The sequence below is a fragment of the Cordyceps javanica genome, chromosome 6 (genome assembly GCF_051103115.1).
Source record: "Cordyceps javanica chromosome 6, complete sequence".
NCBI classification, from domain to species: Eukaryota; Fungi; Ascomycota; class Sordariomycetes; order Hypocreales; family Cordycipitaceae; genus Cordyceps; species Cordyceps javanica.
Window position 1 is genome coordinate 812,327 of NC_139300.1, and position 19,535 is coordinate 831,861.

The 19,535-nt window shown below is 58.7% G+C and overlaps 9 protein-coding genes across 9 annotated transcripts; 3 read left to right on the forward strand and 6 right to left on the reverse strand.

Moving 5' to 3' along the window:
- Positions 1-291: 291 nt before the first annotated feature.
- Positions 292-1,016, forward strand: V2A60_008702 (uncharacterized protein; the record flags this gene model as incomplete). The annotated part of the gene is made up of 3 exons (XM_083259974.1): positions 292-370; positions 417-655; positions 759-1,016. 3 exons carry the CDS (start codon positions 292-294, stop codon positions 1,014-1,016), a joined length of 576 nt encoding a protein of 191 aa, XP_083116100.1.
- A 678-nt stretch (positions 1,017-1,694) lies between these two features.
- On the reverse strand, positions 1,695-2,444 carry V2A60_008703 (uncharacterized protein; the record flags this gene model as incomplete). The annotated part of the gene is made up of 2 exons (XM_083259975.1): positions 1,695-1,983; positions 2,137-2,444. The coding sequence occupies 2 exons, from the start codon at positions 2,442-2,444 to the stop codon at positions 1,695-1,697; spliced, it is 597 nt and encodes a 198-aa protein (XP_083116101.1).
- A 306-nt stretch (positions 2,445-2,750) lies between these two features.
- On the forward strand, positions 2,751-3,101 carry V2A60_008704 (uncharacterized protein; the record flags this gene model as incomplete). Its single annotated transcript, XM_083259976.1, has 1 exon — positions 2,751-3,101. One exon carries the CDS (start codon positions 2,751-2,753, stop codon positions 3,099-3,101), a length of 351 nt encoding a protein of 116 aa, XP_083116102.1.
- Positions 3,102-3,430: 329 nt separating this feature from the next.
- V2A60_008705 (uncharacterized protein) lies at positions 3,431-5,095 on the reverse strand (the record flags this gene model as incomplete). The annotated part of the gene is made up of 4 exons (XM_083259977.1): positions 3,431-3,654; positions 4,003-4,504; positions 4,561-4,820; positions 4,882-5,095. The coding sequence occupies 4 exons, from the start codon at positions 5,093-5,095 to the stop codon at positions 3,431-3,433; spliced, it is 1,200 nt and encodes a 399-aa protein (XP_083116103.1).
- Positions 5,096-5,313: 218 nt separating this feature from the next.
- Positions 5,314-8,125, reverse strand: V2A60_008706 (uncharacterized protein; the record flags this gene model as incomplete). The annotated part of the gene is made up of 5 exons (XM_083259978.1): positions 5,314-5,402; positions 5,450-6,232; positions 6,296-6,554; positions 6,618-7,725; positions 7,911-8,125. The coding sequence occupies 5 exons, from the start codon at positions 8,123-8,125 to the stop codon at positions 5,314-5,316; spliced, it is 2,454 nt and encodes an 817-aa protein (XP_083116104.1).
- A 248-nt stretch (positions 8,126-8,373) lies between these two features.
- V2A60_008707 (uncharacterized protein) lies at positions 8,374-11,420 on the reverse strand (the record flags this gene model as incomplete). The annotated part of the gene is made up of 6 exons (XM_083259979.1): positions 8,374-9,247; positions 9,302-9,328; positions 9,382-9,430; positions 9,484-9,846; positions 10,254-10,475; positions 10,520-11,420. 6 exons carry the CDS (start codon positions 11,418-11,420, stop codon positions 8,374-8,376), a joined length of 2,436 nt encoding a protein of 811 aa, XP_083116105.1.
- Positions 11,421-12,244: 824 nt separating this feature from the next.
- V2A60_008708 (uncharacterized protein) lies at positions 12,245-13,198 on the reverse strand (the record flags this gene model as incomplete). The annotated part of the gene is made up of 2 exons (XM_083259980.1): positions 12,245-12,937; positions 12,989-13,198. The coding sequence occupies 2 exons, from the start codon at positions 13,196-13,198 to the stop codon at positions 12,245-12,247; spliced, it is 903 nt and encodes a 300-aa protein (XP_083116106.1).
- A 1,806-nt stretch (positions 13,199-15,004) lies between these two features.
- Positions 15,005-15,355, reverse strand: V2A60_008709 (uncharacterized protein; the record flags this gene model as incomplete). The annotated part of the gene is made up of 1 exon (XM_083259981.1): positions 15,005-15,355. The coding sequence occupies one exon, from the start codon at positions 15,353-15,355 to the stop codon at positions 15,005-15,007; it is 351 nt and encodes a 116-aa protein (XP_083116107.1).
- Positions 15,356-16,114: 759 nt separating this feature from the next.
- V2A60_008710 (uncharacterized protein) lies at positions 16,115-17,619 on the forward strand (the record flags this gene model as incomplete). Its single annotated transcript, XM_083259982.1, has 4 exons — positions 16,115-16,605; positions 16,658-16,822; positions 17,046-17,409; positions 17,482-17,619. 4 exons carry the CDS (start codon positions 16,115-16,117, stop codon positions 17,617-17,619), a joined length of 1,158 nt encoding a protein of 385 aa, XP_083116108.1.
- Between the last annotated feature and the right edge of the window lie 1,916 nt (positions 17,620-19,535).

Sequence of the window (19,535 nt, forward strand, 5' to 3'; positions counted from 1 at the left end):
GCACGGCCACTTGTTGCTGCAGCAAGGTGAAGGGCAGGAGGGGCGCAAGTAGGCACGAGTGTACCGGCACTGCTGGTGACACGCGGCACACCTCGGCGGTCTGCTCACCGCGGCTCGTGGCACTTTTAGGGATCGGTTATGCCGACCGACGCGGGAGTCGTGGCTGCACAGGAGCACGGGTTGGACGCGACGACGAGCTGGACCATCCTGCTTGATGCATGCCGCCGATTTCTAGTTTACTTCACCAGGCACAGGCGGCGGTTTATTTATTTCGGCAGCATCGGAGCCGGGATGGCATCTCCTCGGCAGAGCAACATAGATCGCCGACGCGAGAGAGACATCTGCCGTCAAGCACTATCGCGGCACATAGGTGAGACCGTCTCCGCTACAGTCAACTGCAGCCTGCTGAACATGAGTGGGCGAGCGGCTGGGTATCGCAGTCAGCCCTTCCGAGGTGCGACTGAGCCCTCGGCCTCGGGATGGCTATGGCTGGAAGCCGTGTCCCGGGCACGAGAGCGGTTTCTCCCTGCTGCTTGCCAAAAATCTGAGCGACCACTCGATCCGCACCTACCGATTCCTCTCGCGACAGGTGGGAAACACGTTCGAGGCGGTTCCTGCAGAGGTGAGTGCGGAAGACGTCAGCCTCACAGCACTGGTAAGAGGATGTCTTGTGTGCAATGACTCCCGGGCGCTGACTGGTTTCCCCGACCGCGCGGCCATCCGCGGGATTCTCTGCCGAGATCGACCGGCTTCACCAGGAAAACGCTGCTCTTTCCAGGCGTGTCCAGCAATTGTCGGACGATTTGCAGAATGAGATTGAAAACAAGCTCTGTGCTGAAAAGGAGAACGAGGAGCTGCGTCAAAGTCTTCAGGTCGCCGAGGGCAATTTGAGCGAGCACGTCGAGAAAGCACGGCGTTGCCAAGCGTCGCTGTTGGGATGCTGCGATGAGCTAGACAGGAGTGTTCCCATCCTGGCCGAGCTTCGTCGGATCGCTGTAGAAGGGGCGGCGCTATAGACGTGTGGAAAGGGGCCCTCGGCTGCGGATACCGTGACTTAGCTGGCCGTCGATCTCTTCCCTGATCAAGCAAGCTGCTCACCCTTTTTTTAGAACTCCCGGATTAATCTGAATATGATCAAAATACCAAAACAACCACCACCGCCTCGCAATCGTGATGATTTTGCACCTATGCTGGCTCAGCAGTGCTATGAAGGTGGTCGACGTGGCACCACCTTGCTCTGCAGGAGCAGGTGAGACAACGCAGGTAGATGCGTCTGTCAGGAGCGCGCGATGCTCGATCCAAGACTACACATGCTGCTCTGTGATTTCACAGTACTGCACAACCTGTGAATGGCACGCACAGCGTTCACAGGAGGGCGCTGACAGCGGACCAGACCAGTACTCAGCTGGTTGCTTGCGCGGTCGGTCTCAACGGCGTCGGCGGCGAAAGAAGAAGAACTTTGCACAAAACGGCGAGTCATAATTACATGTCAGAAGAAGGGTCTCGTTTGGCATCGCCAAGTTACTCCCAAAACGGTTTCTACGGTATAATGCATGACGATTTTGACAACAACTATGAACCCGAGGTCAAGAAAGTGAAAGGACTTTGATGCCTATCTGCAATTGTTGACGAAATCAGATTGTCTACGGGGAAAATGTCGCACCGTTATCGCATCACTGCCTGCCTTTCCAGCATCATTGTGGAAACAACCCATACTGCTCGACAGTAGCCTCGCTGGCATCAGGGCAGTGAACTGCCTTCGCTCGGAAGATCACTGGTGGAGGTGCCAATACACGTATACGTGGCACCCATTTTCCGCCGTAGAACACATTATGCCATACGTACTCGAAGACGCAGCCGCTGTTGGCGTCGCTCAGCTTCGTGTTCAACAGCCCTCGGGAGCCCGCACGTAGTCCGCGCTGGGTCCTGCGAGGGTTGCGGCCCTCGTCGTATCGAATTGTGAGCAACACGGAATGGCCATCTCTGCCGGCAGATCTCGATTTGGCCGGCGAGCCCGCCTCGGTCCCGGCAGACGTTCGGCAGGATCCGAACTACGGCTCTATGGCTTCCGCCTTTCTTTTCTTCTCCCGGCCGTGGTCGCACATGTCTTCCGGCTGCTCCGGGCACTGGACATACCGATAAAGCGCCGATATCACCTGCCCGCGCTCAGCGTTGGACGCCGCTAGTAGCTGCGCATGCTTCTGCGCCTCTACCAGGGTCAAGTCTTGCATGGAGATGTGCCTGGTCTTCTCGACCAATGCATCCTTTAACAGATCCGTTTCTCGTTCCAGGACCTCCTTCTCCATGGCGGACTCGTCCACCTGCTCGCGGAGCTCCAGGATCGATCGATGCAACGACTCGTTCTGCTTCTGTTCCTGGTCCAGCTTGAGCTCCAATGCCTGGTACAACTCGTGCAGACGAATGATCTCGGAGGCAGCATCCATGCTTGACCGATCAGTCAGGGTGCCTGGATGAGATGAGGGGCAGGGCGGGTTAATGTAGCCATCCGTCCGCCCCGCACCACCCTCAAAAGTTGCTGCGCAGCACAAAGTGCCTCCGGTGTGCCTTGAAATGTGATGGGGTCACATTGCGTCCGTTGCAAGTAGCAATATATTGACCAGAGACGCCCGCCCTCGCCTAGTTCTTGCCGGTGGCTACCAAAACGGATCAAGCAAAACTAAGTACACTGACGCCGTCTGTGAATCCGAACGGCCGAGGTGTAGGCACGAAACTGACCGACCGAGACCAGCATGCTCCCCCTCGACAAGCTGGACAAGCATCGGCAGCTTGAGACGGTGACTCTCAGGTACGAGCATGCCCGCGAAATAGTGTCTTACGAATGGTCGGCCAGGGATGGAAAGCCTTCCGACTGCTGGATGACGAAAGAGGGCCACGTATACCTGCCAGCCGGCCTCGCGTCGCTGTTGCTGACAGAGCTCTTCCACCACGAGGTCGTGTGGTCTCCCAGAGAACAGAAAATCCGGTACATCAGAATCAAGCAGTCCAAGGATGGGGACAGCCGCGGGGCCGGGAAGATGGTGATCATCGTCGACGGCAAGGCGGCTTTGGCTGGTGAGGAGCACCAGCTGGTCATGGCATGATTGTGGACCCTAGAACGTTTGTATCTCTATGTCAATACATTGAGGCGCTTGCTCCTGAGATTAAAAGAATATTTGGCGTGCGATTCGCGAGAAAGCAATTACGTCCTGTAAGGGTTTCGGGTGTCGGGGTAGGGCGGTGAGGTACGCGAAACATTCACAAGTCTGGAATGCGCCCATGTAAGTAAATACTGTAGTATTGAATTTATAGCATGTACAGCGCGAGCTGGGAACGAGGCGCGCATAGTAAGCGAAAGCAACAACGCATCGTCTCAGACCATATCAGCCCCCGGCCGGCCAGCCCAGCTGCTAATTTCCGCCACCGTATGTTTTCATGCGTCAAAGACCGCAAATATATCATCAAAAGGATCGATTGGGCTAGCAGAAGCCGCCTGGCAGGAGTGATCAGTTCTTCCTCGGTCACGATCGTGTGATGCGGAGACAGCAACAGATGTACCGTCGACACGAGACAAGTCGACGAGAGTTGGATCACATGTCCCGTTGGCTGTGTCACTCCCCTCGACCGTGGCGGAGTTGGAGTTGAACGACTGCGGTGCTGCGTTCATTGGAATAGGTGATCAAGTCGATATGTAATGGGGCGCATCCGTGGCCTTGACTGCAAGGAACGGCGTAATTATACTCGTTCGCTTGGGCGTGGCTCGAAGCAGGATGACATCATCCACGAAGTCTCCGACCAACTTCGGGGCACACCTGATTCCGGTTCTCACTTTCGGTGTAAAGAACAGCCAATTGTGGCGAACATGCTACCGAGTCGACTCCCGCGCGCGGGGTGGCTGAAACTAGCTCGCCTCTATCATTCTGGCTGCAGATGCCTTCTCGTCTATGCTAACATGGACGGAAACGGTCTTCCTCACCAGAATTGAGCCTCTCCCGCGACACTCACCGTCCTCCGCTCGTGGGGCGGCCTCTGCGCAGACAAAACGGCCCTGGCCATAGGGGGGGCGGCCGTCGCTTTCCGCGCCGGTACCGCGGCCCTGCCTTTCGCCGCGGAGGCCGTTCTCGTGGCCGCTTCGCTTAGAACCATCATCCTCTTTGCAGCATCGGAGACACGCAGGGGCCAGGAACGGCAACGACGACACGACGGTCCCAGTGTGGAACTCGATGGCACCCCACACTACCAGCAGGGTTGAGTTTCCGTCCCCGGACTGGATACGTTTGATCTGCGTGTAGCGCAGAACGGAGCACAATGTCGTGAGCAGACCCAAAGCGAACGAGCCCGCCAGGCCGATTTTTTTCGCCGGCCGAAGGTTGAGCGTACACAGCACGGGGACGGGCAGAAGCGTGACAACGATATCGGACACGATCGTCAGGACGGCGTAGGCCGTGAAAGAGGCCCCGACGGGCAGACAGCTTCCTGGTATGCGAGGATTCCACGATTTGTCGATCTGCGTCCGGATCGGTCAGTTTGGGCCGCGAGGGGTGTTGCGGGAATCGTTCATACCGGCCTGCACGCGAAGAGCAGCAGCAGGGCGCTGCCCACGTGGCTGCACAAGACGAAAGCCATTGTGGCCCAGACGACGAGCCGGTACAGCCATCTGTCGGTGCCGCGGAGCAAGCGCAGGTAGCTGATCAGCAGTGCAATCTTGAAGAAGCTTATGCCCACCTGGTAGATCGGTCGGCCCGCAAAGTTGACTCTCGTATACATGAGCAGGTTCTGCGGAGGGCGCAGCGAGAGCGGCAAGCCGAGGCCGTATCTGGTTTCTGCAAGCGTCAAACAGTCAGCATGGGAGCCGAAGCGCGCAGGATTCGGCGGTGCACGTGCGGATGATGCAGAGGCTAGAGTACGTCACGGCGAAGAGGAGGGACGAGAAGGACATCCAGTCATCGGCCGCCAGGCTATGACTCCTCCGCCGCAGTTGCAGACGCGCACCAACAACCACCGTGGAGAGAATAGACGTGACAACGCAGATCACGATGATAGTCCTGTACGACGACTTCGCGTCGGTCTCTTCGGTCGCGTTTACGACAAAGACCATAGTGACGAGTGCGGTGTGTTGTTTTACAGATCACTTGGCAGCAGAGCATGTGAGCATCCATGGACCATGAACGACCCTGGGTCAACCCAGATGTATTAGTAGTCGGCGCCTTATCAAAAACCGCACGTCTGCATCGACGGTCAAAACCAGCCACGCGGCACAGCAGGTCCTCGGAGCTGGAGCACACCGCGCTAGTTGTCCTGCGGCAGCGGCGCCGCTCAAACGGGAAAAAGCAGCCCAAACAAGAAACACAGCAGATTGATCGGCCCAAAGAGAAGCATGGGCAGGAAAGAGACTGCGAAGTGACCTGATCATGCTTAGCATCGACAATCCGCAGGGTGCCGCGGCACTCACCGAAGATGATGGGCCGTCTGGTGATGGTTGCCCAGAACTCCTGCGACGTGAGCACGGCGGGCGCGCCGTCCCACTGCCAGGGACCGCGCAGCCTGAATTTGGTGTTGAAGTTTGCTCCCAGCGCCCACACGGCGAGTAGTTTCAGCGACCGGAAGCCGACCACGTCCGTGAGACCAGGTGCCGAGTTCATGTCTAGAGCTAGTTGGTACGCATAGCTCTCGTGATCTACACCACACTCAAGGCGAGCTCCGGGCACGCTCCGCAGCCTGTAGTGCCACTCGTCCTCCGGGCGCAGGGGTCGAGGGATTCGGTGCCTGGCCAGGAGGTGGGCGACCCACAACTGAGCCTGCATCTCCGACAGCGGTGGTATGGCGCCCAGCGACGGACGCACAAAACCGATGAAGCCGACAGACGGGTCATCGCGCTGCCATATCCGTCGAACGTCAGCCGTCTCCGGCGTCGCGTACGGCCGGTCGCTCTGCCGCTCGAAAAACGGGAACTTCTGTTTGTAGCCCGTGCAGAGAACCACCATGTCGGGACGCACTCGACGCTCCTTCATCCTTCCATACTCCGGCCTGCCGTTGTCGACAAAATCCACGAACCCCGACGGCTGGATGCGAAGCGGCCACGGGGCCAGGTCGACGCACCGCCCGTGCGTGTCCGCGACGGGCGTCTGGACCAGGGCAGACCGAAGAGCGTAGCGCCACAATCGGCGCCCTGGCACCTGTGGCCGATAGGGCAAGCTGATGTAGGGGCAGACCTTCATCGACTTGTTGAAAAATACTGGGAGCAGTTAGCGCACTGGTTTTCGCGTGTGGGCACGGCGGCAGGCAGGGGCATCGCTACTCTTCGAAGGATGGTGACGCGCCGAGCTGATCTCGCCAGCCCACTGATCCATCCCCGCCGTCGTCCCCGAGCTCAACCACAGCAGCGCGGCGATGTAGAGCCGATAGTACTCCCAGAGCAGGCCGTCTTTTCGGCGCAGTATGCGGTGGACGTAGGCAGTGTCGAAGAGGTTGGCCCGGCTCACGTCGATCGGAATGCCGGGCTCTGCCGGGTTCGGCACACGACCCAGGATCGGCAGTAGCACAGGCCCGGGATTGCGCTTCCCGGCCGCACGCGTTAGCCAGAACTATGTCATGCAGTGGTACGGAGGACGGTAGCGGACCTTTGGTGCAAAGTGGAAGCCGTCGTTGTGGCAGAGAACGACGCGGTCGACCTCGGGGTGCGTGGCGGCCAGGTACGCGACATCGGCCCCGGTCTCGCCGCTGCCCACCACCATCACCAGCCTGCAGCCGTCGAACTGCTGCCGCGATTTGAACTGCGAAGAATGCATGACCGCCGGCGCGTTTCTTATCCCGCTGATGTCAGGCAGGTTCGGCTCCACGTGCAGCCCGGAACACACGGCCACGGCATCGCAGTCCCATCTCAGCGAGCCTTCATCTGTCCGGTACTCGATGACGTGGCTGTGCCGGCCCCCTCGAGAGACCGAGACCACTCTCGTGCCTAGCTTGATGTGCGGCCACAGTTTGAAGTGGGAGCAGTACCTGCGCAGATAGTCGACGTACTCGGGCGCAGAAAGGAAGTCCTTCGAGCTCTGGTGGCGGAAGTCGGAAAAGCAGGTGAGCTGCTTGGATGAGACGAGCTGTATGCCGTTGTCAGCGCTCCGCCCGCTCGTCAGCCCCTCATCGACCGTGCGACCAACCTCTGCTTCTTCGTAGGCTCGAGCCAAGAATGTGCCCCCCACGTCCCTCTGATATTCGAACAGAACAGCCTCGACTGGTTCGCAGCCGAGTGACTGCTGCGCCTCGCACAGGTACTTCAGGGTAACCAGGCCGGAGGGGCCGCCGCCAATGATGGCAACTTTCATGGTGGCCAGGTCTGCGAAGGTTCTGCCAAGGCACTCCGACGCAGCATTCATGTCCATCACTTCACAGCGCGCGTGCAGCATCAAATAGGTGGCCGGGGCCGACGCGCCCAAGGTGACGCAATCTGCGTGCAAATTCGTCCGTGTAAGTAGATAATGGACTGTCAGCCAGGTTTCGCCACGCTGATTGGCTGCGGTATGGTCGTACTTGCCTAAATTGGGAATTCGGATGAAGCGGGCGGGCCACGAATACCTGCGCCGGAAAAGGCTCCAACGTAGATAGCAGCCGTCCGCGATGGCCTGGTGCACTGCGAGGATAGTTCGGCCCAAGTCCGCGCTCACGTTGGCAGCTTCGCGCAGTGTGCGACCCTCTCTGGTGCTCTGCCATCGTCGCCTTGCCTGCTTTGGGCTGGTCCTTGTTAGCGTGGTAGGGACAGCCTCCAGGACTGGCATACGGGTCGAATTACACAAAGTCACACATCCGTGCAATAGACGCTTCACATGCAAGTTACGTTGATGAACATCAAAGACAACGGTCGTGTGTGAATTGTCTCGCTATCTGCCGTTGCGATTTGGGTATTTGATGCAAGCTACCGGTCAACCGTCTCTTCGCGCGCAAGCGGCTCGCTCATCAGCAGTAGTGGCGACATGGCGTCCACCCATGCTGCGATGACAGCGCCGCACTGGTCGTAGTCCAACTCCGTGCTGATCCGAAGCTGGGGCGATGGCTCTTCTGAGGCATTCTGGGACTTGTCTGTGAGTCGTCGGCACTGCCGCTGGTGCGCCTGCTTTGGCATGGCACATGGCATCGTGGCTGAGAGCGATGCGCAGAGGCAAGGTAGCATCCACTCCGATGCTTTCCGTTCAGTACGAGCGAGACTGTGTTGGGCGAAAGGCGAGGTGCGGCGTCCAGCTGCTGGTGATTTATATAGCCCACTCCGCCGCGGCGCGGCGGCCACGGCAGGCTGCTAGCGCTTGTCAGGGTCGTAGGCTGGTGGGGGATGCCTGCCACAGGGGCGGGCGTGCGCGGCGGTGCTGCTGTGCGGCAGGTGCTCCGTCAATAGCCCCCGCCAAAATGGTCATCCAGTCCTTGCGCCTGCACAAGCCAGTCGACCGTGAACGGGGACCCGCTGATGCCGTAGGGCCTATTCTCGCCTTCGCAGACCTCGATCGAAAATTTGGTCTGCTTCGTGTCGACGGAGAACGTTACATGTCCGATCACAACACTGTCGTGTCCTCGAGCGTCGCGTCCAAGACAGTCCCGCGGGAGGACCTGGCCGTCGAGACGAAAGCTTGCCCCGCCTCGGTCCAGACCGTCCAGCAGCAGCATCTGCTCTGGTGAGCCTGGGTCGAGGTCACACAGCACGCGACCAGAGCACTTGTACCTACGATTCGCATACATCGGCTCGTCGTCCAACTCGAAGTAAAAGTGCTGCGCCCGTAGGCAGAGGGCAAGGGCATCTATGCTGGGCGACCGTGCTGCACTCTCCTCGGCCCACGACTGTCTCGCTTTCAGGTCGGTGACATCGTCGAGAGCGGGGCGGGGCCCGTCGTGCTCGAAATCGAGGCGGAAAAAGTTCTCTCTGTGGACGGCGTGCTGGCGCACGCGCTCGAACTCTCGATTCGAATCGTTCTGGCTCATGAAGGCACCCAAGACGCGACCAACAGAGGACAGCTTCCATCGGCTCCAGGGCCTCGCCCTCCTGCGCTTCTCCACCCTGCCCCCCGCCGTCCTTACGATGTTGGTCGTGCCGCGCGAGCGGGCTCTGCCAGGCTTCTCCACCCCGGCGCCGCATGACACCAGCAGACCCGGGTCCGGTTTTTCGGGGAACTGCTCCTTCGCAGCCACCAGGGCGAGCGCCGATGGGTTGTTGTACGTCATGCCTCCGTCCTGATAGGCGACGCCGTGGATGGCCTGCGGGGGAAAGTAGCTGCAGTCCACGGTTAGCACTCGGAACCCACGCGGGCGTCGGCACGGCACTCACAACGGCGCCGCGCTGCTCGCGCGTAATCTACAACGACTCAGTTAGCATGCCGCAGCGCAAGACCCGGGCAAGAAACGCACGCTTGCCAAAGCAGAACCCGCTCGGGGGATCCCAGCATACGGAAGTCGGCTGGCGTAGGGTAGGTTAGCGACAATCCCTCCCTCAGCAGCTTTTCGACTCACCGGCTTCGCCGCTGGGGTCTACGGCCCCGCCCTGGTTGGTCGCCACAAAGGTTGCCGTGTCTTCCACCGCTGTCATGGTCATGCCGACCAGCAAGCCATTGGCCGTGGCGGGGGACCGGTCGGTAAGCGTTCTCGACTCTCCGAACTCCGTCTTTAGCCGTGCTTCTAATGGCTTTGGTGAGTACTTGCTGTCCATGAGCAGCGTGAACACGAATCGCCAGAACCGCCGGCCTATTGCCGTCCATCCGAACGGATACATGGACACTTCGCGCTCCTGGAACGCGTCCCGCGCCACGTCCTCGAGCAGCTTGATGCATTCGTCGACGGGCTTGCCGACCGCGAGAGCGCACGCCACAATGGCACCTGTATTTTGTTTCGTCAGATGCGCTCAGCGACAACGGCAAGCCACAAACCTGATGAAGTGCCGTATATTATGTCGAAGTGATCTTGGACTGGGTAGGACAAGAGCCCGACCTTGTCTTGCAGTACTTTGAGAGATGCGAGCGGCTTGCCAGCGTTCCCACCGCTGCCATCTACGCAGAGCACTCTAAGCAGGGCCGTTCTCGGCTTGTCGCGTATGCGCAGCCCTCCCTCTATCTCTTCTCCGCAGAGAACGCAGCAAGGCAGGTTCCGACGGCCACCATCGTGGACGGAGAAGTGACTGTAGCAGTCTGCGCATATCCAGTGCTTGCATGGCAGCTCATGCTTCGGCCGCCTCGCCAGGCAGCTAAAGCAAGTAGCAGGGGAGCGAACGCCCCTCCACCTCGTACGGAAAGAGATGAGCTTGTCGGCGTGGTAGAGCAATGCTGAGCGGCGCTGTTCACGAAACTGCGTGAACTGGCTCTCTAGACTCTGGGCCAGCAGGCTCGTCAAGTCAGTCCCGGAGGAGAAAACCAGCTTCCTGCTCTCGTCAGAGGTGGAAGCCAGTCTCTGGCTGGCCAGGTCGATTTCCGCCCGGTACAGCTGGTGGAAAACTTCGGCAATGTCGAAGACTGTGCTGTTAGCGCGGCTCGTTCGGGCAAGAGGGACAACGCACGGTGCATGTTCCGCATGTGATGGTCAAAAATGATGCTGGAGGCAATGACGGGGATTGCGAAGAGCTCCAGCGTCTCTCTTGAGTCGACGCGGTCGAGAAAATCGACCACACCTGCCTCGAGATACTGGCTTACAGGGCGCCTCATACGCGTCGCCGACGCCAAATCCAGCGGCGCCGGCATGGACGAGACTGAGCTCGACGCACACTCCATCATTCTACAGAGGGTCTGGGCAGAAAACAGGCGTCCTGCCTGCTTACGGTGTTTTTGCACGCCGCTCACACTGTTTGACAGTTTTGCACGAAAGTCCTGCCAGTTCGGCGGTTTGTGCGGGGTGCTCCTGGTGCCGAGACCAGCAACGCTGACGTTGGCGAATCGCGACAGCAAGGAGGACCCTGACCGGCAGATTTTATCGAGATGGTCTCTGAGCTCTTGAACGGTCCGCTTTTCTGACCCGCCACCGGACCCCTCGTTGACGAGGAGCAGCCACGGAAGCGCGGGACTGCCCGAGGGTGGTCCGTCGGCCAGCCACGAGGCGAGATGCCGGGCAACGCTACGAAGGCCGCCGTCAATGTCGTTGACGAATATACACACGACTCCGGCAAACGGGAGAGCAAGCCTACTGATGGTCCAGTCCGCGGCGTGCCCGGCGGTCGCAGCCTGGGCTGCCGGCGGTAGGCGGTGGCGGACCTCTTCGTGGCAGGCCGGCGGGCTGGGCCCTGCTGGGATTTTGTTCTGGAGGAGGCAGTCGGTTTCTACTATGAGCAGAGGTTGCTCTTTCGGGTCTCGGAGAGATCCCGCGACGAGATGGATCTCCCTCTGCGTCCTCGAGGATGGCGCCACAGCTAGATCGCGGAGCGCTGCCACTTTGCTCTTGTTGCCGAGCATGCAGACAAGCTCCATAGCTTCACCGGACAAGGAGCCGCACAACTGCTTTAAAAGCCTTCTCGGTCGATCCGTCACTTGCAGGGCAAATTTATCATCATCTTTTACCAGGCGTGTCCAGAGAGTGTGCTCACAAGGCATCTCGTTCGCGTTGCTGTCGTAGGAGCGCAGGGTGCCACGACATGCACCGGATTATATATACCAAACGCATCAGCCAGAAGCGGCGGCGCATGGCATCTCAGCCCATGAGCGTCCGGAAGGATGCCTTTCTGATCTGTTGCGTCTTCGGCTCTGTCGTCGCAGAGTACATAAAGGCCAGGCAGACGCGTGGGCGCAGTGCGGCCGCACGTATGGGTATGCCATCTTGTGCACCTCATACCATGAGAATCTACGAATGTGGGAGCTGCGGGAGGCGACGCGTCAAGTGGCTCTACCGCTCCACCATGTCCATCTGTTGGGGAGTCGTCCTACTGAGATTATCCGGAGCGCCACACGTCGTGGACACGTGCTCCAACTGCCGGTCTCCTCGACGTCGCCGAGAGGTCGTCGAGCAGGTCGTCGAACGGACGGTCACTGAGCGCTGTATCATCTGCCCTCGTTGCAATTCAGCCGCAGACGACTACGCAGTCCCGCCTCCGGAATATCTCGAGCTTCCCTCTGAGTCTCTCGCCCATCACCGCCAAATGTAGGCCGAAGAGGCCAGTCTGAGGTCGCAGACGGCCATCCATCATCTTTTGCGCGCCACTTGGGGCGGGGCTCTACAGCAAGCGAAAAGGCGAGGAACTTCACGAGACAACAGCAAATACAATTCTTTTCCTTCCCCTGCTTATTAAAATTGCAATCTACCATAAACTGTAATAGAGTTGCCGCTGCTGAACGAGTGCCTGCATCAAGGCAAACCACGCCCATTGTCTGGACGTTTCGCTTTGCTGTGCTTCTTGCTGCTTCGTGTTGTTGTGCGGAACGGGCAAGCTGGTCAAGTTGAGCTCGTCTGTTGAACCCCACGCCAGAGTTGGATCTCCTGTCTCCGGGCCTCCGATATCCCATCCTTGCACGTTCGTTCCAGCGTCAGCTTCCCAGAACACCGTGTCTCCCACACCCGCCACATCGTTCGGCCAAGACGCTGTGTTCTCCATGTTTACTCTGACACCAACCTCTCCCATTGCATCGGTTTCGCCCGCTGTATCAACCCCTTCCGCCGTACTGGCCTTCTCCTCCGTGTTGGCCCCTCCCACCGTATTGACCTCTCCCGCTGTAATACCCTCACCCATTGTAGCAGCCTCTTCCACCGTATACTCGTCAAGGCTCGGTTCTCTGCTCTGCGATCTGTCGGCGATAGATGCGGAGCAGGGCGTCTCACCGTCGTCGTCGTCCGGTACGTCGTAGATATCCCTGACGGCCCTGGCGGCTTTTCGCGCACTGCGACGCTGGCCCGGCTTGCTGACCTTGCGAGAGGTGGCAGGCGCGCGGGCGGGACGACGACCACTGACATCTTGCACTACCGGTTGTTGGCCAGTTCTCCGATAGTCGTTCATCTAGAGAGACTCTGTGAGTAACAGCTTCTACACGGGTTCTTTGGTGCTTACTAGCGAGCTGATGTCTGGGAACGACTTGCCTGTGGGACAGTGCATCGCAATGTGCCAAAACCCATGCGTTGGATCTTCGTACAGCGTAAGCGTGCGTATCCTGGCAATCTCCCCCAGCTGCTTTGTTTTGTCCTTCAGGCTGGGGCCGCGTTTTCGTGCCGCCTCTTTTTCTTTCTTCGAGTGGCCAGTGAGGAAGGCTTTGGCAGTCATGGCACCGACGCAGAAAGACGGTCGAGCAGCGTGTGCAGAAACGGCTTCGCTTGGATACATATATCGCAAAGTACAGCAGGTCGGCACTTTGTTGCTGCCCTTGCGCAACGGACGCGCTCGGGTGCAGCCACAGAAAAGGGCCACAAGTGCACCTTGGGCCCTATGCAGCCCCCACGCCTTGTCGCCCTTCCATGTACGCACGATCTGGCTGATATCGGACCCATCTTACCCGCAGGGTACAGAGGACACCCCTCCCCGGATCAGCGTTGGCCATGGAGGCGTGCGAAGACTGCTTCTCTGGCAATCTATGGACATGCCGGTATGTGGGCCAGGGACACACTTCACTTTGTTTATTACGCTCGGTGGCAATTTGCCAATAGCGCTCACTAGCCTAGGGTACTTGACACGCCCAAAATGAGTCTTTGCCTGCTTCAAGCCCATGAGCGATCATTCTCCCTTGCGTGCTTCCATTCTTGTTTCTTCCCTGGTAGCAGAGTGTTCTCGTGCGGTGCTTGTGAACGTCGTTTCAGGCGTCACTCTTTTGCTACTTTGCTTTTGAAAATTTGGTGGATCTCCATCTGGCCAGTAGGGTTATTTGATGCCCTGCACCATTTTTTTCCGCGGGCATGAATGAGACTACTTACACTAGAGCTATTATTGTACATGGGCAGAGACTGATTGAATGCCGTATTTCTGGGCAGGAAAAAGCTTAGGATAGAAAAGAGATTTCTACTCCTTCGCCGAAAGTAATTTCGTCGTAACAGAGCAACATCTGGTGCATATATGGCAGACTAACGGCTGAGTTTAGTCGGACTTGAAGAGCTCCGGGTTGCTGGTGGGCATCCGGTGGCGCTACGTCACAGGCTAGAATGGCTGCCACTACTGTATTATTCGTGTTAACTAAAAAGTGTGACTTTTTTTTTTGCCCTTCTCTGTAGTTCTCGAAACTTTTTCACAGTCGTGAAGGGGGGGTGGGGGGTGTGCATTGGTGGGCAGCTCGGTTGCTCTGCGCTGTTTCCCGCGTGGTATCGGCGGAAGAAAGCCATCACGGTGATCGTCGGAGCAAGAAATGCCTACGCCTATACTAACTACACTGGGCTGGTGTGGAAGGCGAGCGGCTTCTTGCTTCGCTTGCAACACCGGGCAGCGACTGTCGGACGCGTCGCTCGCGAGAGCTGGTGACTCGCAATCTGTTCAGTGTAAAACGGCGGCTGATGCCGCGCGTGAAGAGTTCTGTTTTTTTTCTTCATCTTTCGGAATGCGACAGCATCGCTCCCCACCCGGAAATCTCGCGCAATGACGGGGAAGCTGGGCAGCCCTGAAATGACGAGCTAGCTACTGAGTCCGCCGGCGCCCAAGAACGCTCTGCACGGCGGTGAGTTCCCACCCAGGTAGGTGACAGCGGCCCTTGTCCCATCCAGAGTTGGCGCCTCGCCGCAGGTTGTAGCCGTCACATGTGCCTCAAGCAACGCGCTCCGCCCGTCGTGGTACCATGCCAGCCGCAAGGTGCTGAGCCAGATTAGGTAGGTGTTACGGGAGCCACAAAGAAGATCGGCAGGAAAGATTTCATGAAGAACTAGTCAGGACGTGGGCAAAAATACGGCTGTAAGGCAACGCCGTGCTTTCATGCGCCACCCAATGCGGCCTCGTAAGAAGAATTCTACTCCTGCCCGTTAGGTACCAACTTGCTGACATTTGGCAGTGGCCGCCAACAACGGCAACCCTGCAAGGGACTAGCAGCCAAGCACACCTCTCCTCGGCTTCTATCGTCTAAGCTCTCGGGGCCGCTGCACGCGTCGAAGGCTGTCAAGTCCCGCCTTGAGGTGTCTCGTCCTTCTTCCACTGCTCGTTGAAGCGCTCTAGGAGGCCATTGAACTCAGACACAACCGCGCTGAGGCTGTCCGACATACGGAGGATCATAGCGGTGTTCTCCAGTAGGCCCTCGAAAAAGTTGACCTGTTTCCTCAAGTGGCCGTTTTCTCGCATTAGCTTCTCCAGACGTGCCTCCACTGTCGTTGAACTCGCTGCGGGGCGTTCGAGGCGTTCGGGGCGTTCGGGGCGTTCAGGGCGTTCAGGGCGTTCAGGGCGTTCAGGGCGTTCAGGGCGGTTCTCGCCCGAGGTGGCCGTCGTCACCTCGTCTCTGACACTATGCCACATTGCTGCTGTCCTTGGGCTGTCAAAGAGCTTAGGCTGTATTGTATTCATATTTGTGTGGCATTAGAATGTCTTGCGACCGAGGTCAGTTTTCGCTGCGACAGACGCCGTGGGAGACGTCGAATTCGTTCCACTGCAGCATCGTCCCATCCGGCTGCAGCATTGTCCCATCCTAGCTGCAGCTTGACAGGGGCTCCCTGTCGTAGATGAGGAAGTGGGAGCGTGTTTCCGCTGCGAGGCGTCCATCGCTGTTGCGGATCGTGTGTATATAGAACTGTCCGACCGCAACAACGGGCAACGTTGAGAAGCATCAACTTGTCGGTCTTCAACACTCAGCTTCTCATCTTCGTCGCTCTCACGTGTAAGTAGTAAGCTAGTCTAGTCCTTCACTGCCCCGTGCCTCTTCCTGCAGAGAGTTCGTCGCTATACTGCAAGTGTGAACCACGCCGCGAACTCGCGGCAACGATGGCCGAAGTCCTGCGACTGGATAGCATCTATTTATGGCAACACGGTCCCATGCTGGCCTGCCCTGTAGCCCCGAGCCACCAACGGCAGCAACGACTAAGTAGAAGACCGCGTTGCAGCCCCTCATCCCCTGTGCAAGCGAATCATCAGGTACCAACACACACGCACTTTGTAGGCCAAAACAGCAGCGCGCAGGGGGGGGACAACCAAGGACGAAAACGGCCCCTCATATAAATACCACTTCCCGTCTTTCGTTCACGGCGAGGCAAACCTTCTCTCAGTACCAGCATCTTCAACATGGCCAAGAAAGACACTATCAACCGCACGAGCGGGGCCGCCAAACTGAAGCGCCGCCGTGCAACTGAACAGTCTCCTGCCGCGCCCGGCCACGGTGGCACCAACCAGCTGAGCTATCCCATGCAGCAGTCTCGTCAGCAGCATCATCAATTGCAGATGCCTCCGGAGACGAACGTCTCTGCACCTAGCTCCTCGAGAAGTGGCCCGCAGTCGGACCACTTCATGTATGGCTCTGAGCCGCCGCCCGCGGCGGACAGTCCAGACGCGGAAGAAGACGAGACCGGCTCAGAGGCCAGCCTGGCAGACAACGAAAACGAGCCGCGTCTGGCGGTTGCCGTGATGGCCCTGGCTAGCGAAAACAGGAACATGACCACCGAAATGCGGAACATGTCCGGTCTCTTGCGGAAATTGCTTGACGCGGTCGGAGAAAATAACAACGAGCAGACGCGCATGCGAGCTGCTGCACTCCTGCATTCGGACGCCGTCAACATGTAAGTCAAAGGCAAGCAGGAGTATGCCTACAACACTGCTAATCATGTGCAGGTTTGTGGAGTGGCACAAGCTCAACAACATGCCCAACATAAGTCCGATGCCCGGCTTCGTCGGCGCAGGCCCAGCAACGTTCGCGCACAGGAACCAGCAGCAAGGGCCATCGGACCAGGGCGGCTCCGGTCAAGGATTTGGGCCCAACGTCATGTACAACGGCTCGTGATAACAAGTAGTGAAGGAACGGCGGATTGAGCGGAAACCAGTCAACGTGAAGTCACTTCGTCACAGTTGGGAGGCTCCAGGCCGGCAGGCACGTATGGCCGCTTCAATGTAGTTACTGCAGGCAATATATGAATACAAACGGGCAGCACGCACAGTATCCGGCGCAGACAAGTTCCCATCCTTGACGAGTATGACCCAAGGCCGCCACGCTAAAACGAAGGCCGCGCGTGTCGCCGCTGCGAACGGCGGCGGTCAGCGTCGTGCTTCCCTGCACCCGCCATCCTGACGACGGTTACCTCCCACTACACGAGAGGCCGACGGGCAGCCTAATGTCCACCTGCTGGGTAGCGGCACATAGAGTGAGCCGCACTCGGTCGCTGGTCGCTGGTCGCTGTTCAGGAAATGAAGAACGACAAATCGGACGACCTCCGGCTGCTCGCCGCCATATCGTCACCGGCGTTGCTCGTCTACTCGCCGTGTACCAACGCGTCAAGGTCGTCTTCTCGGTGCAGGAGCATATCGACCTGGACGTGCTTGAGCTGGTCCCCTTGTGCGAACGCGAGATCGCCGCCGTGTTTTCCCAGGTAAAAGCCCCCCCCCCCCCCCCCCCCTGGCCACGCCATGGCGCTCGTGAAGCACCCCGCTCACAGTGCCAGGTTCGGCGAGAGCTGCTGAGTCTTCTGGTGCTCGGCGTCGGCTTCCGCGCAAATACGCAGCACCCGACTATGACTGGCACGCCTTCTATCATGGCTAAAATGGATCAGCTCCGCAGCTCGGTTTGCCCTGCGAAATAAAGTGGCGGCATGCACCGCCGCCCCATCTTAGTTGCCCGTGATGGCAAGCGGGAGCAATTTTCGCGGGGCCCACTCCCGTGCAGACGCGGTGACACAAAGACATCCGCCTCGCGAACGCCTACTGGTTACCGACCAGATGGTACCGTACAAACCGTTATGGGTGTTGCTAGTGCTTTTAGTGAGTTTTAGTTAGAGGGTGGGGAACAGATGGCCGCTATTTCTGGCTCTACAGGGAGTAGCCTACGGCGGGCTCGTCAGCTACGGGCGCCAAGGAATGAAAACTCCGCCGTGGGTGGGGAGCCAAAACATGAGGTGTTGGCGCTAGATCGTCGCGAGCAACGGCGCGCACGACCTGGAGTGAGTGGATTTCTGCGCCAGTCCGGCCGGACAACTTCTTCTGGGGTGGTTTCCTACCACCGAACGGCGCAATGAGGGTTGCCCTTGCCATCCGGAAACAGAGGAGCGCTGCGGCCCAACACGGCGTGGCTATGGTGCGTGTTTCTTCGCTGTGTTGCCAGGGCGGAGGCAGCAGCACGATTTGACCCGCCATGCGGCCCTGGTCTCGAAGTCTCTTGGCGACAACATTCGGCCCGGTCTTTGTGCCTCTGAACCGGGCTCCATCTGCACTACACCGGCCCTCCTACCCTCTCTTACACCACATCTCCTCTACACGATCCGTCTGCTTTCACCCTAAAGTCTCCCATTTCGCGAAATATGCGATCGCCGACCGAACAGCAGACGTTGTTGCTGGTGACAGGAACGGTGCAGTCCCCGCCTCCTTCCGCGACCCCACCACGCTAACGATGCTAGCTTCTAACGACGTCGCTGAGACTTCTCACGCCAAACGTCGGGTTTCCGCTGCATGGGGCCGAACGCACGCGGTCAGCATGAGGAGAACCGGGCACCACATTATGCAAGGTTGCCTTCTTGTCCTCCACGTAGGGTGTTGGGATCGAGGAAGCCAGTGCTTGGCTGAAGCGAGTCACGGTGGCGCCCCGCAGGACGCCTGGCCTGGAGCAACAAATTTCCCACGCCTTCTCGTTACGGAAAGTCCACATAGCGTCTCCCCAGCATGGATGAGCGCAACCATTGGAGCAGGTCTCCTCACAGGCCCACATCGATCAGGTCCGCAGCGGAGCTCGAGAACAAGAAGGACTCTCCATTCGACCCACATCAGGACGCAAATGTAATATCCGCCTCACCCACTCTCGTGCAGAGGAAGGGACGAGAGGTTGTACCTCGTCAGCGTCTTACTGGTTACCGAGTGGCTGGTTCAACAAATAGCAGAGTAGAAATGTGATCAGGCTGCAGAGCGCCAGTTCTTATGGCACAGGGCCTCTGCATGGCTTCGAGTGCAATATGCAGACAAGTTAAAGCCCTCTGCAGCCCTGCTCTTGCATTGCAGACGCCGCCAGCCCATAGTATAAAGTGCGGCGGCCGCATGACCGTTGCAGAGCCGCGGCTTGATCGCGAAATCTACGATCTCTTCCCCGCGGGCCGTTCGCACTGCTGTGGCGGTCGGCGACAGATCTGACGGGGACAACTCTGTGCCACGGGGCATCGACCGCCCCGAGTAGCAACGCTGGGGGCTAGGACTATCGGCCCATAAACCTACTGCCTGGAGTAGCTTACTTGGCGGACTGGCTCCACTTAATTAGAGTCTCCAAATTCTGTCCTGGCCTGAGAAGTAGTGGCGCTTCAGCACCACAAAACAAAAGAGCCAGGCTTGAGGTTCATGAGCTAAGCGTATGGGGGGCTCCAGGGCGCGGCAAGAGAAACACGAGCAGCATAGTGCGGCCGGTGACTCGGCGGATTAAGTACGGGATGGGCGTGGATGCAGTAGTGTCGGCTCTCGCAAGTGGGGAGACGAGGTCTGGCCAGGCACAAGTCTTGCTGTTTGTCGCCGAATAAGAAGC